The following is a 19,511-nucleotide window of genomic DNA, read 5'->3' as shown; positions in this document are numbered from 1 at the left end:
ATTAGGGCCCCCCCCCAAAAAAAAAAAAAAAAAATCAACAATTTAAATAAATAAATAAATAAATAAATAAATAAATAAATAAATAAATAAATAAATAAATAAACAAATAAATTTGATAAAACTACTGAAAAATAAACTATACTAACAAACCCTAAATAAATCAAGACACAGCATACAAATTAAAACAAAACCCACACACAAACGCTTAGACTATAGAAAGCTATAATGTCAAATCTAACATGTTGGATATTTCAGTATTAGTACTATTAACTTGATTTAAGCAAAATTCACCACGATTTTATCTAGGATTACTTTGAATACAAGTAAAGTGCAAACATAGTGTGTGGTTTCTTGGAGTATGCAACAAAAAACAATACACTGAATATTCTGTGCTATTTCAGGTCACTAATGAAACAAGCAACTTTGTACAAAAGGTCATATTTGTTTGCTTCTACTGAAGCAGATGATTTGGAACGCTAACAAATCATGTTTGTTTTTTCAAAAGCTTGTGCAGTTCATGCCAGCTCAAGTGCATGATGTAATTAAAGCAAAAAGAGGGGCATTCCAAATTAAGACCATTAAACACATATCAAATACTAAATACTGTTACAGAGAAAGTATTTTAAATGCAAATTTCCATTAATTCTGGAAAAATAATATACTTTATTTAATTATAATAAAAAAACATTTGGCAGTGGACTTTTGAACCCCATTGTAGGTCACTTGCTATTTTGGATGTACTGTACACAATGATTGATGCCCTGGTTATCAAATCTCACCTGAAAGCCAAGAGAAGTCTCATCCATGGGTGGAGGAGGTGGGAAGCTGGAAGGGGAGGGCAGCCCACTGGGGTCAACCACAGGTGGAGGAGGTGGAGGATAGTCACCTGTTAAATAATACAAAAATAAAAATACATCAGTCAATGTGATAAACTCTCTTCCTCTGGGATAAGTCAATACTCAGCAGGTCAGAGTGGGTGGAAAACTTATATCAAATCTGACAGATCAAACTGACATCAATACACCTTATGTTATGTCTGATACACCTTATGTTAGAAAGAACAGTGAATAAAACTTGCTAGATCTAATATTTTTCATATGTACAGTTGAAGTCAGAATTATTAGCCCCCCCTGAATTATTAGCCCCTCTGTTTATTTTTCCCCCAATTTCTGTTTACGAAGATAAGATTTTTTTCAACACATTTAAAAACATAATAGTTTATATAACTTGTTTCTATTAACTGATTTATTTTATTTTTTCCATGACGAAAGTAAATAAAATTTGACAAGACTTTTTTCAAGATATCCAGCTTAAAGTGACATTTAAAGGCTTAACTAGGTTAATAAGGTTAACTAGGCAGGTTAGGGTAATTAGGCAAGTTATTGTATAACGATGGTTTGTTCTGTAGACTATCAAAGAAATATATAGCTCAATATATAGATCAATAACTCCAATAATGATTCAGGTTTTTAAAAAGATTTGACTCAGCAGGTTTTTAACGATCGCGTGTGTGCTCTCTCTCGTGAATGCGTGGCGGTCACAGAGCTGCGTACAAAAGGCTGCACAGTTGTTCAAATCTGCATTTGCTGACAGATTGAGCTACTTATCAGAGATGTCGGTCCGACTCAATTTAATTGGATGAACATTTTTTAGTTTTATTCATTCATTCATTCATTTTCTTGTCAGCTTAGTCCCTTTATTAATCCGGGGTCGCCACAGTGGAATGAACCACCAACTTGTCCAGCAAGTTTTTACGCAGCGGATGCCCTTCCAGCCGCAACCCATCTCTGGGAAACATCCACACACACATTCACACACTATGGACAATTTAGCCTACTCAATTCACCTGTACCGCGTGTCTTTGGACTGTGGGGGAAACCGGAGCACCCGGAGAAAACCCACGCGAATGCAGGGAGAAAATGCAAACTACACACAGAAACGCCAACTGAGCTGAGGCTCGAACCAGTGACCCAGTGACCTTCTTGCTGTCAGGCGACAGCACTACCTACTGCGCCACTGCTATATAAATCATTATATATATATATATATATTAATCGAGCCAAAGAAAAAAAATAAAACTTTCTCCCAAAATCCTTCATCAATGATTAAAAAAAAATACAAATTCAATGATTCCGCAATAATTTTTTTGCAAATGTCTCTATATATATGAAGAGTTTAGATGCAAAAACCTTAAATTGTCATCAGAATTTTTCCTCTAAAAAGAGCATTTTTATCAGGTTTCTGTGTGTATGTTCTGTGAAGTCACTTTTATGGCAAAGAATAAGTCCTTTTTCTTTATATTTTTATCAATTTCTCAGTAAATTTATGCAATGTATTTTAAGGCATTTAAAAATTTATTGAACAGAAATATTTATTAAAATAATATTTTAGTCACAAAACATATTTAGAAATTAAAAGATAATAAAATTCAATTCAAGCAAAACATTGCAAAAATAAAAATCCAACCAACAAAATTATAAACAAACAAAAAATATTTAATACAGTATATAAATGTGGGTATACTCGTTTTTGGACTGTTATCATAAGTTATTTTGTTAGATAAGCTTCAAATTTGGCTTCAGTACTGACTAATCTAATGTGTATGCACAAATCTAATATTGTATAGCCTCTATTAAAATATGAATTTAAAAAATAGATCTGGGAGGGGTGTGCTTATATGCTTAGCACTGTATTCCACAGTTCATGTCAAAAGTTGTTCTTTTTAAGCACTCAAAATATGTTTCTGAAGTAGCTAAAAGGAAGACAGGCTTATACACAACTACCATATTCCCCTGATCCATTAATACATTTAACAACAAACATTTGGTTAACTAAGATGGTCTAAGCTGTAGTAAGCAGGTGTTTGTACAGATTGAAAATCTATGTACTGTGCTCAAAACAAGTGAGATGGGACATTTGTCCAGCCAAGTGTGTGGCAACAAGCCAATCGCAGAGTTGTAAAGTCCACAGCTAATCCAAGGATTGGGTTCCACTGCATGTTTCAGGCAAGATCACGATCTGCTCGCTAAATTATATTCTGATTTGGCTGAGCTCGGCGTCCAATTTAGGACTGAATCATCTGACCAGCTAAGTACCAATGCAGACATGAGCTTTCCAAATTACAGCCTTTTAAGGGAGGAAATAGGAATGTACGGCATCATTAGTTTTGAAAGAGTTTCTTGTTTAATCTTGTTTTTATTAGATTTGTTTTTTTTTTATCTTGCTCTAGTTTCTATTTTTTTCTCTCTTGGATCAAATTGATGTCAGAAATGCTGCTTTATTTTCAAAGCCTACTGGACAAATTAATTAACTATAGTATAAAATCATCAAATGTGAAGGCAAGACATAGCATGTCAGAAAGAAATGGCCAGTTTTTATACAATGTAAAACTGCTGTGAACATGGCATCAAACATTCCCCAAAGGCACAAGAGCACTTTATGCGAACCGTTTATGTAATAACCTTGTGACCCCTGTGAAAACTCATAGGCAAAATGAAAAAAAAGAAAGAGAAAAAAAGAAAAAAGGGAAAGCATCCATCAACCTCCTTTCCCCTCCTTCTGTGATATCCGTGCTTTTTTCCTAGTCTAGCTTACATCCTAAAGTCACTTGTAAGTTGCAAGTTGACACAAAATTAATATCTTAAGTTCCTTAATATCTTATGTCTCTCTGACATCCAATGATGTCTGGATTTCTCGATTCAGGGCAACATGAGAGATGTAAATGTTTTAAAGATGGCATGATTTATTGAGGAGGTTTAGAAGAACAGGGCAAAAGAGACCAAGAGAGGGAGGTGTGGGGCAGTAGCACTCCTGCAGAGCCTCAAGCTACACAGCACACTGAAAGAGGAAGTTAACTCGCTTTTGAACTAAAATGACAAAGAAAATGCACAAAGACAGAAGAGCAGCTATTATATTGTCTTAGGAAGAGACTTAACTGTTCTACTTTTTGACAAATTGGTGGCAAACAAATATTAATATTTGCAAAATTTGAGTCATTTAAGATTTTTGGGGATAAAAAGTCTTTAACCTATAACTCTTAAAGATTGTATGAAAACAAAAACAAATTAACAAATGTCATAAAAAACAATACATTTAGACACTAATTTGCCAGGATATAAAGCAGTGTCATGTAAAACAGCTGTTATGGACTTTGGAAAATATTAGATATTAGATTAAATATTTTTTATTACATCCAAAACCTTTTTTAACATCCAAATCAACATAACAGAAAGATTTCTGAGGTATTCTGTGACACTCAAGATTATATTATAGATTATAAAGAAACATAAATAATATCATAAATAAAATCAAACATTTTTAAAATCTATTTAAAACATTCATGCAACATCAATACATCAAATCCAACTATTAAGGTTGTTGTGATTATTGTCAGACTCTTTACCAGAGTAACCAATTGCTTCAGTCTTTTATTCAGAAAGTTAATCCTGCTCCAAAAGAAATGTGACAGAGAGAGCGAGAATCCAGACCTCTATAATGATAATTTGGAAGTGTTTACCAGCTGAAGCAATCTTTTCCAGAATGACTGCTCTTGCAGGCCATTTCTAAATGATGGCATTGCACCATTTTGTTCTTCATTTTCACTTGAAGTACATCAAAATCATTAGGAAGCCATCTGTCATGTAGGCTCTAACTGTATGGCAAATTACACTCTAAAGCAAATGTCAAACTCAAGACCTGCAGCCAAAGAGCATACAATTCACACCAAATGCAAATGTATGTATTCATGCGACTAGATTACATAGTACATTTAACCTGGGCAGTGAGAGTGATTTAGAATTAGGAAGGCATTTGCTGCAAACCTGTAGACTTCAAGTTCAAGATATTCAACTTAACTCAAATTGAAAATTTCTACAAGGCAAAATGCATCTTGCGTGTAATGTAGAGCAAGTGACATGTGCTTTGCTTTTGGTGTGAACCAAGCATTGCAGGTTGACTATGAACTACACTACCTGACAAAAGTCTTGTCGATCCCACTTATAAGAGCAACAAATAATAAAATATGTGCTGTCCATTACATTACAAACCCAAGGAGAGGGCCAATTCTTCAGCAGGATAGCGCTCCTTCTAATACTTCAGCCTCCACATAAAAATTCCTGAAAGCAAAGAAGGTCAAAGCGCTCCAGGAATGGCCAGCCCACTCACCAGACATGAACATTATTGAGCATGAGGTAAGATGAAGAAAGAGGGAGTGAAGATGAATCCAAAGAATCTTGATGAACTTCCAGAGTCCTGCAAGAACGCTTTCTTTGCCATTCCAGATGACTTTAATAATACATTTTTGGAGTCATTGCAAAGATGTTTGGATGTGGTCGTCCAAGCTCATGGAAGTCACACACAATATATATATATATATTTTTTTTCCCACTGCACCATGACTTTATGTTATACTGTACCTTATTTCTGTTAAGTCACAATACTTTTGTCTAAGCAGTCAGACCTTACTGTCTTAATTAAATAATTAAAAATCATTTTATGATCATATTTTATTTTGGTAAAATCAGCATAATCTAGAGATCTTTGCCTTATATATGAGCCAACTCTGATACCAAATGATCAATGAGAAGTTATCATGTGTTGTGCCTAAAACTTGGACAGGCGACAAGACTTCAGTTAGTTAGTGTACATCTACCATAATGCATCTTTGTTTTGCAACCCAGTTCATAATTATTCTTTGTTTCCATAGTTCTGCTCCTCTCAAACGTGACAGCGTTTTGGATAAAGGCAATGACTTGAGGATATTTGTCTTTGTTATTTACTTTGTTGGAGTAATGTGAGTTTCTTAACTGCATAAAAGGATTGATGTTTTACTCTACTTTACATTTATGCAAATACATGGATTTATCTGTTACTTCAATATTATAATGAAATAAAGTGACAGTCATTTAACAATATCTTAAGAACAAGTAACATTTATACAGTATTACAGTTTTTACTGGCCATTTGAGGGCAGCCATAATGCTGAAGTGGCCCTCAGTCAAAATGAGTTTGACACCTCTGAACCAAAGGCCCGTGCACACAGGAACGATTACTGAGCATGATTATTGCCAACGCTTAACACCTCCTGACTAAACAAAGGGTGCAAATGTGAGTGTGCAAATTCACAATCAAAACAGCAGGCATGAAAGTGTCCTTAAAAAAATACAACTTGGGTGTTTTTTGTTTGTTTGTTCTTTGTTTTACATCACATTAAAGCAGGCCTACCAATGTGATTGGCACTTTTGCCTACATGCCATACGCTTCTAACGTTACATTAAAACATGACTTGATTGGAACTCAAGCACAAAGTGTTCTAACCAAGCACATAAATTGCTGATCAAACAGAAGATTGAATAGATAATGAGTTTCATTTCACTTAATTTTAATTGACAAATTGTAACTTTTTCACACAAAAGTTTGTGTTCCCATAAGGTGTTTGTGTGTTGTAGTGGAGAAGGTTAAATATAAGTGTAATTACAGTATAAGGGATTAAATATAAGTATAATCTTTGCGATAAATACACAAGGATAAAATGTGAGGGTGACAACTTTTTAAGACTAAACTATACTTCTGCGTTGATTGATCGATGTGACCCACGGAGCATTAGTGTGATGTGTAGTTAAATTTTTTGAGGTGCGCGTCAGCGACAGCCACGGTGTGCAAAACCTGTGTCAGACCATCTGCATGCACTTGATGAAGAAGTATAAACCAGCCTTTATATACAACAAGTGAATGTCAAAGCATAAAGTTTCATAGCACCATCTTGTGTACCAGGGTATTTTGGTGTTCAGTGTCATCTAACGTCATGGAGTCATTTTGATCATTCATTCGGCTCATCACCAGATTGCTCAGGCATGAACATCAAAAAACATCTTGAAAAATGCTGGCAATAAGTGTGAATGATAAACCTCTCAGTGCACATGAAGATTAAAGCAGTGCTTCTGAACTCCAGTCTTGGGGACCCCCTGCCCTGCACATTTCATCCTTAACACACCTGATTCAGATCATCAGCTCATTAGCAGAGAGTTCCATCAATTGATCCTTCTGTGTCAAATAAAAAAGACATACAAATGTGCATAGCGGGGGGTCCCCAGGACTGGAGTTGGAAACCACTGCTCTAAAGAATGTTTAAAAAGAATTGTTTTAAACCAAAGTAGGGTCACTGAAAGGACAAACTTGTTTGTCTATAAGTGTTTGGGGAAATAAATAAATAAATAAATAAATAAATAAATAAATAAATAAATAAATAAAATTACACTTTAGTTAAAAGGGTGTTCATAAGTCTGTCATTATACTTTTATAATCATAACATAACACATAAATATGAAGAATTTATAAATTCTTAACTGGTATTAAAGTTATAATTCACCCAAAACTTAAAAAATTCGGTCATCATTTAGTCACTATTCACTTGTTCCCATTCCGTCTGAGTTTCTTTCTTCGGCAGAAAACAAAAGAAGATAATTTGAAGAAAGCTGGAGAACTACTGAATTCCATGGTACTGTAGTTGTTTTTTTCTACTATGGATGTCAATGGTTACAGGGTTATTTCTCTTTTTTTTTCTCTTTTTTTCTGTTCTAAAAGTATTTGATGTGATTTGACAAACAAATACAGTGGAAGAAGCTGAATTTGTAATTGCAATCTTTAATGACAGATTCAATTTGTAACACTATAGTTGAAGTCAAGATGTTATAAAATGAAAGATAGTAATATTTGCCTCCAGACAATCATGTTTATTACAGATTTATGACAGCTGATGCTATCTTAATAATATCAAGTTGTATGACAAAGACACAGACAAGTTATGATGTGTTTTGTAATGTCAAGTCGTCACTACAAAGACAACTCTAACAATGTCACCTTTGCATTTAGAATGAGCTAACAGAGTGAATGACACTTTACGACCGTTGTCATAAGCATGAATAAAATTTAATTTATATTCAAGAAATGTGTAATGTCTTGTCTTATAAACACCACTACAAGTGTTACCAAAAAATGTAACTCAACAGCTGGGTTTATCCCCATTTTACTGAAAATAAGGTTAAAATGTTAACCCTGACACCAAGAGTGCTACATATATTACAACTTTGCAGCTGATGACCCATGTTCAAGTTCCAAATCTTGATTCCACTGCCCTCTATAGCTGCCAGTATGTGGTTGTTTCATAACAAAGGTCATCAATCAATCAATTAATCAATCCATGGGATGAGACAACAACGCATATTTGTGAGGTTTGCAGATAGTGGCCCACGTTTTTGAACAGTTATTATTCTCTTCACAGCAAACCACAATCATGTTAAGCAATACAACAGACAACTTGTATGCCTGACAACTCTGAGGTTTCAGTCGCTCACAGCTAATGCTAAGTTGGTCTCTGCCACGTGACAGTCTTACAAAAACAAGTACTGACATTTTACATACGAAGTGTTTGCGGTGTGAGGTCAGCGAGTTTGGGACGTGTTATCTGGACGCTGTGGGGCTACGAAGAGACCAGGGGGCCCCTGTGCCATGAATGAGAGAGGCTCCATTTATGCAGAGCGGGAAGCGAAGGCAGTGCTTACTCGCTAATGAGACAAGCAGCAGGAACACCTACTTATTACCACACATTTCCACTCAACTCTTTATTGAGCAATTACACTCAAGTACCGGCTTTGTGAGAGCCGAATTCTAATAAGTAATTAAAGTTATTTGAAAGGACCATGAGAGGTATAATTGGTAATCAGGAACATGAATGTTGTTAAGGGTTGGGTTTAAAAAAAAAGGAAAGAAAGAGAGAAAAAAAACAGGCTGTAGATGAAACCAGTGGAGCATAAGAGCACAGATGAAATACACTTCCTGTAACGGGACGATTATGTGTGCATTTCTCAGATGTGACCCATAAAAAGAGGTTTTTATTTCAATCCAGTCATGTGCTCATGCAGATGTATGTGTTTGCGTTCACAGTAAATGCTCACTTTATATAAAAAAGGCTTGCATCATATTTTTAATCCCTGTTCTAAAAAAGAGTGGCACATGGCAAAGTATGTACAATATTATTTTGTTTATGCACAGTAAATATGTTCTTCTTTTCTAAAAAAAAAAAAAAAAACATTTACAATTACAGTAGTTAATTTCATCCCAAAAAAGTGATGCATGGACTAGTAAAACATGCAATTTGTTGTCTTTGTCAATGTACTAATATTGTATTGACAGATACTTTGTAAGCATTTATACTGTAAGCATTGAGAAATGTGAAATATTTGGGTGTGCTCGATGTTTCAATTGTTTTATTTGTAATAGAAGATACTTTATCTTATTATCTTATAACACTATAACTTATTGAGGGACGGGCAGGAGAATGGCTGCTAATTGAATAAAAGAAAGAAACAATGAAATATTAATATATGGAAATACTGTAGTCACAGCACTTCTTTTGACTACTTTTTTGGTCATTAAATGTATGGGTGTTTCCCAATACTGGGTTGTGGCTGAAAGGGCATAAATGCTGGATTAGTTGGCAATTCATTCCTCTGTGGTGACCACTTATAAATAAGGGACTAAGCTGAAAAAATAAATTAATGAAAATATTAAAATAGACTGAGGCTTTGTAAATAGTGATAGACTTTTAGTTTGGGGTGAACTATCTGTTCAAGAAGTCTTTGTTATGACTTGACAAACAAATACAGTAGAAGAAGCTGAATTTTTCATCAAAATGTTACACTATATCAAATAATCTTAAATATTTAATGATTTTTAATGACAAACTAAATTGGTACCACTATAGATGAGGTCAAGAAAAGAATATAAATGAAAATGTTATAAAATGTATGACAATCTTAATTGCCTCTTGATTATCATGTTTATTACAGATTTACGACATCTTTCATTGTTTTGATAATAATCAAGTTGTCATTATAAAGACACAGACAAGTTATGATGTATTTGGTAATGTCAAGTTGTCAAAACAAAGACATCTCAAACAATGTCTCCTTTGCATTTAGAAAGAGCTAACCGAGTGAACGACACTTTATGACCGAGTGAATGACACTTTATGACAGTTGTCATAAGCATGATTAAAATCTCTTTCACATTCATGAAATGTGACATGAATATTCTGATTACGTACCCCATATAGATTTCTGGAGAGAGCAAAATACGTCCCAGTAGCTAAATTTTCCTCATTTATTGAGGCTTTAAGCCAAAAAGTAGGGTCATTAAAATCATTATTGTACAGTGGAGATAAAAATGAGAAAACAGCCTACAATGTCCAACATTTTGAGGTCCCTGCTTTTGACCGCAGATGATTTTTGTACTAAAATTATTGCTATTATTTTTTTTTATTGTGGTTTCATCCACATATCAAACTTTGGGAAAAACATATTGTAGAAAGAGAACTTTGAAAGTAGCACAATTTCGGGGTGGGTGGGGGGGTTAAAAATGTAGTAAAAAAATAGAAATTCCCCTCTTATCTTTTTTTAAGTCCAATTTCAATCTTTCAGAAGAAACTCTCATATGTCTGTTTTTTTTTTTTTTTTTGAGAAGTCTGAGAACTAAAAAAAAAGCTGTAACAATATAAATATAATCCATAGAGCATAATGATGAGTATAATCTTGTCGTTCCGCAAATTCAGCAGGCTTCTTTGTATTCATGTAAATGCACAGAAGTTATTAGAGGCTGAAAGTAGACAAGAGAAACTTAATTTCGCAACATACAAATCTCTGTTTGAACTCCGCTCAACCTCTGTCCATCTGGCATTGATACTAACACACGAGCTTCTGACAAAGATATCGTTTCAAAGGGCCATCTATTCTCATACTGTTTATGGGATGAAAATCTCCGCACTGACAGCTTCACTCATAAACCCGGAAGAGCTTTCCATGGAATGTCACTTTTGTAATCTGCGAAGCACGTTGCATGTTTATTTGGTGCATATTTAGATGCATTGACATTTTTGTCTGCGCTCCAAATTCCCCAATGAATTTGATTTACAGCAGAAGTTCAAGCAGAAGCATCTTCGCACCGGCATTTAAACACACCGCAGTAAACAAAATAAATGGCTGTGTGCATCTGGCAGCGAGGTCCTCCAGTTCAGTCCTTTCACTGGCATGAAAATCATCTGGGAAGTGTTAAAAAGTGTGCACACAGCTCTATTCGCTACCCTGCACCAATATACTTACACAAATCAAACCACAAATAAAATGAAGAAGAAAAAAAATGCTTGTTGACGATCCACAAATTATAAACTGTGTTTAAGTTGGAGCAAAGCAGGGGGCCTCAGCAAACTTCTAAGAATATCACAAGACTTGTTATTAAAGAGAAAATTACCAACCCGTTTTAAAATAGAAAGTAAATACATTGCGTCAAAGAATGTTTTTTTTCTACATATATATGTAGGTACTGTGTGTATAGAGTGGGTACGGAAAGTATTCAGACCCCCCGCAATTTTTCACTCTTTTTTGTATTGCAGTCATTTGCGAAAATCATTTAAGCTCTTTTTTTTTCTTCTCATTAATGTACACACAGCACCCATTATTGACAGAAAAACAAAGACTGAATTTTTGCAGATTTAATAAAAAAAAGAAAAACTGAAACATCACAAGTATTCAGACCTTTTGCTGCAAGATAACAGAAAAATGATAAATCACGATTATTTTGATCAAAATGTTAACAATGGCAAAATAAATATGTATATTCTTATTAAATTTCACAGCCACAAACATAAAAACACAACTTGTAAAAAAACTGGGCGGGGATTAGATACTAAGAATCGGATACTTATTATATAATTGAAATTTCGATTCCTCTTGTCCAATTTCTGCATGCACATTTTTTCACTCGCTACCCTGCCAGGATCTTCCCCGCTGAGAGCACTTCAATAATAATCCAAACATTTGTTTAGAGATGGAACGCAAGATGTGCTCAAAAGAGTTTCTACATGTGGTGAAGAACGATGGCAAAGTTAAGTGCAAATACTGTATTGTATTAAACTAATAAGTTAGTGTCGCGACTAAGTACCAATATGCATCTGTGGTTGGTTCACTTGCCTCACAAACATTGAGTTAAAAGAATGGCATGTTATTGTGTCATTGTGCATCTTGCGCGTGACTTTTTAAATTTTTATATTTCAGTTTAACTTTTTGAGCGTGATAAGCAGTTTGGTGTTCGTTTTTATTTACTGAAAATACTTTGATATGAAATTAAACAGCGCATTTTCTCCACCTCCTCATTCATAAACAGTGAGACGCGCTGTTGAAGCATGCAGGAGAAGTGGCTTTACATCGGTCATTCATAATCTTAGCCTTTGTATTTGAGTCGAAAGAATATATTAATTCCTGTCATTTCTCTTCTGCTTTGTCTTTAAATCTGCTTGATTCTTTTAAAACCAAAAGCAATAATGGGTGTTTTTCATAAGCTACACCTTTGTGAATGTTTTATTTTATGTGTATAGTCTTTAATGTGTTTTTTAATAATTTTATTCTATTTAAAGCAGCACTCAGACGTGAATTTATCCTTGAAAAATGTGGGATGAGAGCAATGCATGTATTGGATGATTGTGTGTGTTTTTTTTTTGTTTTTTGTTTTTTGTGCGACCAATTCTTAATCCTGTGCATAAATTTTTAAACAAAAACAGGTAATTTAATTACTTTGGATGTGCTAAAATATTTGTTTAAAGAATGTTTTTAAAAAAAAGCATATATACCTATTAAGTGAATAAAGTGCATGGTCTAATCAGGAAAAAAGGAATATAGTTATCTATTTCATTATTTAATGCAAACAATAATTTATAATCTTTATAAATTGAGTTTAATTAATCTGAAACTTTTAATTACTTTTTTTTTCTTGTAAATAATAAAAGTTGCATTAGATTGATGAAAAAAAAACCTAAACACCCGCATGAACAGGGTCACAATGACCTTTTTTTTTTTACATTGAAACAATTGGATACAGTGTCTTTTGTCTACATGACTGGCAAAGGCTTCAAAAACAAAACTGCTGAATCTCCGTAATTATTTGGTTAACAAATAAAACAAATGTTGTCTGGTTTAGTGATGTTAGTAAAGCATAGAAAAATGCAAAGCAGAATTTTCCTGAGCTTAATAACCCACTGATGACAGCCTTTTTGTGATGGATTTTAAGGTGGTTAATGAGGTTTTTTGTGTTACCTTGGGAAGTTTGGACAAAACAGGAGCAAAGATTACCTGATCAACATTGCATTCCTCGAAAAAAAAAACACAAAAAAAAGACACTTATAATCTAGACGCAGTCACATAATGCTTGTGATACGGTACAATCCGTAAACTCTGTCAATTAAAATAACGGCTTGGTCTTTATACTTTGAAATCGCGACAATATTTAATTATTGATTGTGGGTCACAAATATTGTTATCGTGAAAATAATATGATTAATCGTGCAGCCCTACTGTGACACTCATATATTAAAACTCAGGTGCCGTCTATTTCTTCTGATCATTTTTGAGATGAGTCTACACCTTCTTTTGAGTCCAGCTGTGTTTGATTATACTGATTAGACTTGATTAGGAAAGCCACACACCTGTCTATATAAGACCTTATAGCTCACAATGCATGTCAGAGCAAATGAGAATCATGAGGTCAAAGGAACTGCCTGAAGAATGAGCTTAGAGTCAAAATTGTGGGAAGGTACAGATCTGGCCAGGGTTACAAAAAATCTATTGCACTTAAGGTTGCTAAGAGCACAGTGGCCTCTATAATCCTTAAACGGAAAATGTTTGAGATGACTGGAACCCTTCCTAGAGCTGGCTGTGCAGCCAAACTGAGCTATCAAGGAAGAAGAGCCTTGGTGAGAGAGTTGAAGAAGAAGCCAAAGTTTACATGGCTGAGCTCCAGAGATGCAGTCAGGAGATGGGAGAAAGTTGTAAAAAGTCAGCTGTCACTGCAGCCCTCCACCAAGATGGGGCTTTAAGGCAGAAACACATGAAAAGTCTGCATGGAGTTTGCTAAAAAGAAAACACCTGAAGAACTGGTAAGAAATATGATTCTCAGAAATGAGACCAAGATAGAACTTTTTGACCTTGATTCTAAGTGGTATGAGTGCAGAAAACTAGGCACTGACCATCACCTGTCCAATGTAGTCCCAACAGTGAAGCATGGTGGTGGCAGCATCATACTGTGGGGGTGTTTTTTTCAGCTGCAGGGACAGGATGACTGGCTGTAATTGAGGAAAAGATGAATGTGGCCAAGTACAGCGATATCCTGGATGAAAACTTTCTCCGGAGTACTCAGGACCTCAGACTGGGCCGAAGGTTTACCTTCCAACAGGACAATGACCCTAAGCACACAGCTAAAATACTGAAGGAGTGGTCTCAAAACAACTCTGTGACTGTTATTGAATGGCCCAGCCAGAGCCCTGACTTAAACCCAATATAGCATCTCTTGAGAGACCTAAAATGCAACACAGGCTCATTCTGAAAATGTAGTTCCGCAGACGTTTCTGGAGACCGCAAATTATGTAGCCTGGAGTACGTATGGCTGCATTTCATTTTTTAAGCGAACGCTCCGTGGCGGTATGACACCGGTCCTTTTGGCGCTTACCCGCTGACCGTTTACCTCCATGTAAAAGGCTTTCCTGCGTCAAACAGTTTGTCCAGTTAGTTCTTCGTGTAGCGTCGGTGGACTTGAGACTCAGAGAGGAGTTGACCACAACGACCGGGTTCAGGTCCGGGGAAGAGTGGTTCCAGATATCAGGTAAGACAAAAACAGAATCCAAAAAATAAAACACACGAGTGAACAACAGGGTGAGAACGTGGTAAAAATCAGATGAGGGCTTTACTTTTTTTTGACAGCTTTTGGAAACCGTCGGCTGGGTTTAGGGAAGTAAGCGGGCGGGTGGGTTCAATCTGTAAAATTGGTTGGGTTTAGAGAAGGAGGGGGGTGGGTCAGTCGATTGGCCGGTTGCCAGTCAATCATTCAGTCATTTAGACGGTCGACAGTGGCCTCTGGTGGGTTTATGCGAGAACAGCGCGGGTGCGAACGGCACTCGTGAGAGGCCTTTGAGATGGAAAAAGTGCACACAGCGGCCTCTGGCGGATTCGCTAAAACAAAAACTGCAAAAATACGTACCTCCCGAGATTGTAAAAATGGCTGTCTACCAATGTTTACCATCCAACCTGATAGAACTGGAGAGGATCTCCAATGAGAAAAGACAGAGGTTCCCCAAATCCAAGTGTGGAAAACTTTGCATCTTCCCCTCTGCAAAAAAAACTCTTATGGCTGTTAAATCAAAATGGTGCTTCCACTAAATACTTAGCAAAGGGCTAAGTGATATTTCAGTTTTTTGTTTGTTTGTAATAAATTTGAAAAAGGCAACAATTCTGTGTCTTTCTGTCCAATTGGGGTGCTCTGCGTATATTAATGATGGAAAATAATACTTTTAAATGATTTTAGCAATATAAGAAAAAGTGCAAAATTTAATGGGGACTGAATACAATACTTTCCTTATGCAATGTATGTGGGTATGTGGGTACTATATATATATATATATATATATATATATATATATATATATATATATATATATATTAGGGCTGTCAATCGATTAAAAAATAACTAATTAATCACTTTTTTGAAAATTAATCGCGATTAATCATATTTACAAGACTGAAACTTGTAATTTTGGCTATTCAAATCTAAAATTAATGTAAAAGCAAGACAAAAACTATTTAAATTCAAAATTTTTGTTTATTAGAATTTTTGTTTAGCTTGTAACACAGATTTATTCATGCAAACAACATACCCACAATAAACCAGCAAGATCATGGCTTGACAGCCATATTTAATAAAGAAATTAAAACACAGGCATGTTAATTTCTATTTGAATTTCAAAACAATCAATGCCAATAAAGAAAAAAATTATTTCCAAGTTGGATTCTAAGCGGACTGTAAAAAATGCAAAAATACGTGCATTGCAAATAGGGAAAATGTAGAATTATAATAACAATAAAGTATTAAATACAACACTCATTTTAAAGTTGTATTGCTGTGAGTTAAGAACATTAATTATAAAGTAGAAACAATTTTGCTTGGTCCTCGTTTACATTCAGACAGTTGCTAAAACAGTCCAGTCTGTTGACATTATCAGGAGACAATGTGGACCTTTTCTTTTGAATGATGTGAGCTGAGAGTGCAACGCAATCTCACGGCAATTCGTAACTTTTTGATTTAGTGGCTACGGACATCGACATTTAGGCATTTAGGCAGGTTTGTTGCTAAGAAACGGGCGTAGGCGTGCGCGCGTGCGCACAGACAGAGACACACACTCACACACACACTCACACACACACAACACGCGCAGGACAGGGCAGCCGGAGCGACTCCCTTCAGATTCAACAAGCATGATTGCGTTTGTCAAAATTGCTTAAACTAAGCGTTCTAAAGTATGGCTGTATTTCACAAAAATTCTGACACAACAAAGCGAAGCAGACACTTGCGTTTAAGGGGGAAATACATCAAACTTAATAAAACATTTGAGGGCGCATGCAGAAAGGCAGAGGAATGCCCTGTCTTTAACAGCTTGTGACTTCATCTGGCACTTCATTTACATGAACACCAATACTCCAATTTTATTATGAATAAGATAATACTCTTATTAAGAGTTTACCATGTAAGCAGCGATTTTTGATTAACTTAAAGGACCACCGAGTCATGAAATGGGGAGGTTTTTCTTTCCGTTTGCCATGCAGTATCAAATTCCAGTAAAACAGAAGTCGAAATAAATAGAAATAGAAGTCGTTAAAAATTAAACACTCGAAATTGCATGAAACTCTGGAGGAAACGATGAATAGCCTGGTAATGCAACATTAATTGTTTTATACTGAAAATTGCCTTTAAAAAGTGCTTCCTTGGTCTTATCCATATTTCTTTGCATGATGAACACATGTCGACCACAACAGGAAAAAGAAAATTTTAACTGCGTTAACTTTTTTTTACGCGTTAAATATTTCAAATTAATCGCATGCGTTAACGCACAAATTTTGACAGCACTAATATATATATATATATATATATATATATATATATATATATATATATATATATACATATATATATATATATATATATATATATATATATATATATATATATATATATATATATACACATATACACACACAAACACACACACACACACACACACACACACACACACACACACACACACACACACACACACACACACACACACACACACAGTTGAAGACAGAATTATTAGCCCCCCTGAATTATTAGTGCCCCTGTTTATTTTTTTTCACCAATTTCTGTTTAATGGAGGGAAGATTGTTTCAGCACATTTCTAAGCAAAATAGTTATAAAAACTTATTTCTAATAATGGTATTATTTTATCTTTGCCATGATGACAGTAAATAATATTTTACTTGAAATTTTTTTTAAGACACTTCTATACAGCTTAAAGTGACATTTGAAGGCTTCACTAGGTTAATAAGGTGAACTAGGCAGTTAGGGTAATTAGGCAAGTTATTGTATAACAATGGTTTGTTCTGTAGATTATTGAAAAAAAAAAATAGCTTAAAGGGGTTAATAATTTTGTCCCAAAAATGGTTTTAAAAAAAATTATAACTGCTTTCATTACAGTCGAAATAAAACAAATAAGACTTTCTCCAGAAGAAAAAATATTATCAGACATACTGTGAAAATTTCCTTGCTCTGTTAAAAATAATTTGGGACATATCTAAAAAAAAAACAAATAAAATCAAAAGGGAGGTAATAATTCTGACTTCAACTGTATGTATATATATATATATATGTATATATATATATTAACATTGACATTGGAATCATAAAGGTTAGTCACCACTGCTTTGGATCTAAATTAAAAACAAACTGAAATAGAAAAACTAAAAATTCAAAAGGGGTTGGTGTCACATAAATCTATAGCTCTTCACAGGCCTATAACAATAAAGTGTTATAATTACCGTTGTGACATTTGCAATGGTTTATCTTTGTGGAGAAGCTTTCAAAACGTTCTTCAGCAGGGGAGACGTCCTAAAAGCATTATTTTATCTGTAATTATCCTAGCGTATTCTCTCTTGCATCCGCTGCAGCTCTGAGGTTTAGTCCTGCTCTTAATTAGCTATAATATACAACAGACTGATTTACGGCCTCATTTGGTTGGAAACGCCACTCTGGGCTTGCGGTTTTTGGAGATGTCCTTCTCTAGGCATAGAGGAGCCGACAATACTGGTTTGCGGAGATCTGAGGAATTTGAGAGGGAGAGAAAAATAGAGTTTTAAAATTTAGAGACATAAAAAGGAGGATTAAACTATTGTTCCTTTAAAGTACAGTGAAGAGGTCAAGGCCTCCAATCTACAATCCCAGTGGTGTTATCTTTAATAATAAAAGACCTAGCGAACTAGTGAATCCTAAAAGAAAACTAGCAGGGCAGTAAATCAGAATAATTTCGCTTTCGAGAAGCAAATAGAAACCCTCAGTGTTGTGCAGTTTGAATTTACAAGCAAGGAGTGATCGTGTAAATCTGAAGGTCCAAAAAACATGCTCCCGTAGAGAACTATGGGGCACCAAAACTATATACAAAGTGCAAAAGACAGTAATAAGAGACAGAAAAGTCCCAAAACATCAGGCCAAAACTGCAGAAGAGATCAGCAGAGAGCAGTGCAGTCCATTGGTTGGAAATAAAAGAGGAATGTAGGCTGGATGAAGACGAGGGTTTGTACCAAGAGGACGGAATTCACTACGTAATTTAAGGCAGGCGGGTCACATGGCAGATAAAGAGAGGGGCTGCTGGTTCATGCGAGGACACACAAGGACATGCAACCCAAACGGGTGCCAAATTCTACTGGGTACACAGTCGCAGATTTGCTCGGAATTTGCATTGGGCCTTGAATGTTTGTGCAGTTGCAAAACAACACTCTTTTTTGTTTGTTTGTTTGTTTGTTTGCTTTTTGGAGGGAACATACTGTACGCTACTCTTCTGTAATGGTCAATGCTTGAAGACACGGAAACCTGCTCTACAAAGGCAAAACTAATTTTGTGAATTATCAGAAACAGAAGCACAAAAAATACTGACACAGTCTTTATTATTGTTATTATTAGTATTTTAGTAGTTGTAGTGGTAGTAGTAGTAGTAGTAGTATATACAGATGGAGAAATGAAAAAAGGAACCATATTCAAAATACCATTTTATTTTAAATCACTTCCACACAACAAAGCTGTGAATATGTAATCTGTGATGTTTAGTATGCTGTACAACTTTACCTTAGACAAACATTTCTTTGTTTGTTTATCTCTCCATATGGGAGCTGAGTTACCATAAATTAAAAATCCTAGAATCACCCCTGCTTGCTGTTGCTCTGAGGTTGCATTATATAAATACAGTATACAACAGTTCCGTCTAGTTCTCGAATCTGATTGGCTGATGGCCGTGATATATTTAAGTAATATCAGCTCCCGTACAGCCTCTTTACCCTTTGTTATGCCCATATACGCCCACAAACAGCAAGCAAAATCAGACACTACAGATC

General features: G+C 35.1%; 1 protein-coding gene across 16 annotated transcripts in view; it reads right to left on the bottom strand.

The window, feature by feature from the left end:
• lpp (LIM domain containing preferred translocation partner in lipoma) overlaps positions 1–19,511 on the bottom strand; it is a 482,039-nt gene that overhangs the window by 206,031 nt on the left and 256,497 nt on the right. For all 16 annotated transcript variants that reach the window (XR_015492875.1, XM_087256062.1, XM_087256064.1 and 13 more), the window contains 1 exon segment: positions 780–886. Coding sequence is in view for 15 of the 16 variants with exons in the window: in XM_087256062.1 (XP_087112188.1) it covers positions 780–886 (107 nt within the window). In the remaining variant the exon portion in view is untranslated.

This window comes from Danio rerio, chromosome 6 (genome assembly GCF_052040795.2).
Source record: "Danio rerio strain M-AB ecotype USA chromosome 6, GRCz13ab, whole genome shotgun sequence".
Lineage (NCBI taxonomy): Eukaryota > Metazoa > Chordata > Actinopteri > Cypriniformes > Danionidae > Danio > Danio rerio.
This window is presented reverse-complemented; position numbering and strand designations above follow the sequence as displayed.